General features: G+C 29.7%; 2 protein-coding genes across 4 annotated transcripts in view; one reads left to right on the top strand and one right to left on the bottom strand.

Annotated features, from left to right (window-relative positions):
- LOC122261983 (carbohydrate sulfotransferase 15) overlaps positions 1-1,250 on the top strand; it is a 29,706-nt gene extending 28,456 nt beyond the window's left edge. For both annotated transcript variants that reach the window (XM_043029864.2, XM_043029863.2), the window contains exon 9: positions 207-1,250. In XM_043029864.2, coding sequence (XP_042885798.2) covers positions 207-406 — 200 coding nt within the window. In that variant the 3' untranslated portion in view covers positions 407-1,250. The remainder of the gene's footprint in view (positions 1-206) is intronic.
- A 1,432-nt stretch (positions 1,251-2,682) lies between these two features.
- The window catches only part of sds22 (protein phosphatase 1 regulatory subunit sds22), a 16,102-nt gene continuing 13,784 nt past the window's right edge, over positions 2,683-5,000 (bottom strand). For both annotated transcript variants that reach the window (XM_043029865.2, XM_043029866.2), the window contains one exon: positions 2,683-5,000. This exon is cut by the window's right edge and continues 70 nt beyond it. The gene's annotated coding sequence lies outside the window, so the exon portion shown is untranslated.

Here is a 5,000-nt window from a genome sequence, read left to right as displayed (position 1 = left end):
AGAGGGAGAGAGAGAAGGAGAGAAGGAGAGAAGGAGAGAAGGAGAGGGAAAGGGAGAGAGGGAGAGGACACAAATTGAGTGATTGAGATATATATATACTTATATATTAAATGATGCCTATGAAAACCATCTTCACTGCATTTGTAAAGATGCGTAATTTATATCGTGAACCCTGCAATCTTAACATGTTTCTACCTGTTTTACAGGGCCTCTCACAGAGGAGGAAGAGGAGCTAGTCAACATAGCTCCCATACACAACAAAAGCAAGAGGAAGAAGATCGTAGGGAAGATGCTCAACTCAACTGCTTATATTCTGCAAGACTTTTACAGGAGGTTTAATGCAGACTTAGCAGAGCTCCTGGGAGACTCAAAATTTACTTGGGAAGATACTTATGCTACATGGTAGACTATATATACTGCATATGTCTGTGTGTATACCCTTTATTTTTATATTCACTTTTACAAGGAGAGGTTGTAAGCAATTTTGTGTTCCTAAGTCAAGGTCTTGGTGTTTTGTTTCTTTCAATATGGAGGCTCGAATGATGAGCTGTAGTGAAAGGATGATTATATTGTATGAATAAGCAAAGGTACTATTTTAAGCCATTTCAATAACTTTTAAAAGAGTAATGTTTACGGTATAATTTTCACTTATCCCAGATTTATTTTACTACAATGTATTCCATTATTATTACTATTATTATTATTGTTATTATTATTATTACTGTAATTATTATTATTTTTGCCATTATGATCATTTTTATTATTGATCATAACTCCTGAGTTTGCACAAGGTAGAATCACTAACATTTTTTTTTTTTTATCTTATTCTTTAATAACATTTGAGAGCAGATTGGATCTCTTCTGTGCTGTCTCCTGATATACTTCATATTGAAGTTCTATGCCTCATTAAATAATGAATACACAAGTTCTTTGTTGTGCAAAGATCATGGACGTAATTAGATTGAATCTCCTCAGTATCAGATAAGGAAACTGTCTTGAAAATTGTTAGATTTTATTAATGTGCATCCGTGTAGACCATATTTTAAGATATAATATTATAATATGTGATTTGACTATTATAATCATATATCTTTTTAACACAAAAGTTATTTGGAACTTTTGTATGATCAAAATACTAATATGAAATAATTTTTTATTTATCTTTAACTTTTTTATATTAAAATGTATGTCATTAACAAATACAGCAATAAATCAAAGAAAAAGGTATTTAATTTCTTTGCAAAAGTGAATTTGTATCTTACTTATTGACCCAAAGTATTGAATGGGGACGTACAAATTATATTCATGTACTAGTACCATCCAGAAAACGTTTAAATTTTTATACTAGGAAAATGTCACTTTCATTTGTGATTTACATTCTAAGCTAAAATTATCAGTCTTTCATGCTTAAATTTGTTATCTCTAAAGACATGCATTTTACTATCATAGTTTTCTTACTCTGTTAACAGATGGAACAAGGCAAAAAAAAAAAAAAAAAAAAAAGTCATGCAATTCAAAAATAAAATATAAAACATTGCATTCCTTATATTCACGACAAGGAAGATTTAAGGTTGTGCAGTACGTTTGATTTTATAAGCAATAAGAAAGCAAGAATTTTTTAGCAAAGACATTAGAACGATATCGCTAGAGTGAAAACATGCATAGGGCAAATATTGCATCTCCAGTTTAGTTCCTGAAAGACTTACTGGGAATGGTAAAAGGGAATCATTTTGAACTTTTTTCATGATGGAAATGTGACTGCATATTTTGAGGTAGTTTTGTGCGAATGTTTAAAAGAAAGGAGCGATCTTCTTTCTTGGTCGTATTGATATATGATTGGCCTTTTTTTTTTTTTTTTTTTTTTTTGTTTTTTTTTATTATTTCTTCATTTCATTTTTTTTTTTCTTTTTTTCCCCCTTTTTTTCTTTCCTTTTTTTTTTTTTTTTTTTTCTTTTTGTTTTTTCTCCTTTTCTTTTTTTTTTTTCTTTTTCCCAAGATGCCCTCACCACTGGAACACCGAGAGTCGAAACGCTCACTCTGACACACACGAAACTAACCCTTTTTCTATTCCCAATGTAAAAAAAATAGGATAATAAATATATTCTTTTGGAAAATAATAATATAAAAGAAAAAAGAAATTAATAAAAATAATAAAAAAAAGAAAAAAAATTTATCGAAATAAAAATACAAAAAAGACCACAAATTAATAAAATAAAAATACAAAAAAAATATTAAACGAAAGAAAAATAAAAAAAACTAATAAAACAATAAAAAAAAAAAATTAAAGAAAAAAAAAATAATATTCATAAAAAAAATTTATTAAAAAATTATTTAATTTTTCACCAACTATGAGGAAATCATTTACCTTTCATTTACCTCAAATCTAATATATTTTACCTGAAAAATACATATTTATGCTTTCTGACCAACACAATAGAAATTATAAAATGTAGCTCATTAATTTATATTTCACTCAGGCTTTGATATGTCTTCCTGTTCAGAACATTATCAGATTTTGTTGGTGTATGAATGTTTTAGATACACACCATACAAAAATATAGTGACTGAACTTTATTCATAGATGAATGTTGCTCAACCTGCTTTTATCCACACAATACTTTCTCACTAGTCTTCTATTACTGCTATAATTTTCTAAGTAGGGTAAAAATGAAATTAATAACAAAAGGTGTCAGTATGTATTTCATCTCGCAATACTTGCGGTTACCATAGTTTTTTTTCTATTTTTTCATAGCCTTTCGGTATAATCACATAAGAAAATTCTTCACTACTAACTGATATAAAGAACCAGATAAGTGTATTTTAAACATATCACTGAAAATCACAAAACCATTTATTGTACTCTGTTTTTTTTTCAGTTTGCATTTAATTGATACACAATACTTAAAAGGACAGTTATTCATCCATTTCTTAATTAAATATATATTAGAAAACCATCCTTACTTCCTTCCCTATTTACTTTTATTAATCCAATTGTTTACAGGTTGTGATTAGTAATTTTGTGAGTCGGTTTTTCAAATAAGTTATTGTGGTAAATGGGTTATCAACAATATCTAAAATTAAATGGTAAGAAAAAATCACAGCAAAACACTCAAAAAAAAAAATTGTTTCCAAAATGGGAATATAAGAATGTCTCAAAAAAAAAAAGAAAAAAAAAAAGAAAAACCTTTACAAACTATTTCACATGCTAATGCAAAACAGTATGGCCAACATTTAAAAAATGAGAAAGAGAGAGAGAGAGAGAGAGAGAGAGAAAAAAAAGGAAAAATAACAACTTTCTGAAGAGTAAAGGTTTCTGGAAATTTACCTGAATGTAATAAAGGTGATTTTTTCTTATATGTAAACAATCATTTCATGCATATACCTTCAGAGTGATGATATTTTCAAATCCATTAGTATTTTCAAATCAATTAGCATTTCAAGGAAATATTAAGAGAGCATGCAACCTTTTTAACAAACTAAATGCACAATAAAAATGTTACTCAAAACAATATTTTAAATAACATTTTACATTTCTCAGCTCTTTTTGTCAATATCTTAAGCAACCCTTGAAGAAAAATACAAAGTCATAAACCATATCAATTATTTTGATATTAGTATTTTCTTTTCTTTTCTTTTTTTTTATTTTACCTTTTTTTCACAATTCTTTTTTTGTGAAAAGATCAAATAAACCCTACAAATTTTTTCTAAGTCATTACAATATTCTTGTTTCTATGTTAAATTTTCCTTAACTTTAAATTCCACAGTATTAATCTCTAAATTCTTTCTTAAACATAGCTGCAGAGACCCCTGACATAAAGCAGTTATAAACATCAATGTGATAATGGATTGCAAAACGTTTAATCATTACAAAAACAAAAATTCACAATTGTTGACCTTAGCTTAAAACCTTCTTTCTTTTATCAAAGATTTGTTGACGAGTGCGGGGATAAAATTACGGTAATCAAATTGCTTACAACCTACTAAAACCTTAAGTCATACTGCAAAGCCTTACTGGTGTGTTTGTGTGCTTACGTGGTGGAACATAAAAATGCGGTGGTTTGAAATTCTCATAATCTACTTGTTACAGTCCCCTTATTAACCCTAGTCCTCTAGACACAAAATGGCAAAATTTCTAATGAGATCCATTAAGTAAGTGCTCTTGCACTCAGCTACAGCGTTAACACTGGGATTTACGTACAAAGAACAAAAGAAAAAATAATATCATCATTGTAGCACACAGTAAATTGCCATTCCAGACACAAGTTTCACTGTCCATGGAACTGGTTATGAAGTTCAACTTGTAAGAAACCTGAACACTGTGAAGACATGAACAGAAGGTACATGAAGCAAAGGTGGTTTTGCTCTTGAAATAGATTGTTCTTCCATAAACAGTGCTTATGCCGAATTAGACAATACATAGCAGCCTGACACTGACTATTCACTTACACTGCAAAAGCAAAAACTTGTATGTCTGAAATTCGTCCGACTCAACTAGTAGTAGCACAATCAAATAGAACATGCATGATTTAATCTACATAACAAATTAGCCTATCAGAACAGCCCATTTCAATAATCACAAGATACGCCAATCCCATCCACAGCCAACGCTCTCTTTCTCGATTCTGAATTCTTCTGCCCCTTAAAATAAAATAATAGTTAAGTATAATAAATAGAACACTCCGACACTCCGATGTATCTCATGAGAAGTGAAACAGGGCTTCCTTACAGTTGGATGGATGTCACAGGCTCTTTCTCCATTTTTGGAAAAAAGGGGATAGCTTTTAGCATTTGATCACCTCCTTCACTTTTGGGAGGGGGTTGCTTGTTCAAATTGTTTAGTTTGAATGTTTGTTTGTTTTTTACTTCAACTTGGTTGTTTGAATGGGACAGACAGATTTGAGGTTTATGGGTCTCGTCACACATGACACCAGAGAAAATAGCTGCATGACATTATGTGCACCACAAGACAAACACAACACATGTGTACCAATATGAAGGTT

The sequence above is a fragment of the Penaeus japonicus genome, unplaced genomic scaffold (assembly GCF_977035675.1).
Source record: "Penaeus japonicus unplaced genomic scaffold, GWHDUDI00000001_assembly GWHDUDI00000031, whole genome shotgun sequence".
NCBI lineage: Eukaryota > Metazoa > Arthropoda > Malacostraca > Decapoda > Penaeidae > Penaeus > Penaeus japonicus.
This window is presented reverse-complemented; position numbering and strand designations above follow the sequence as displayed.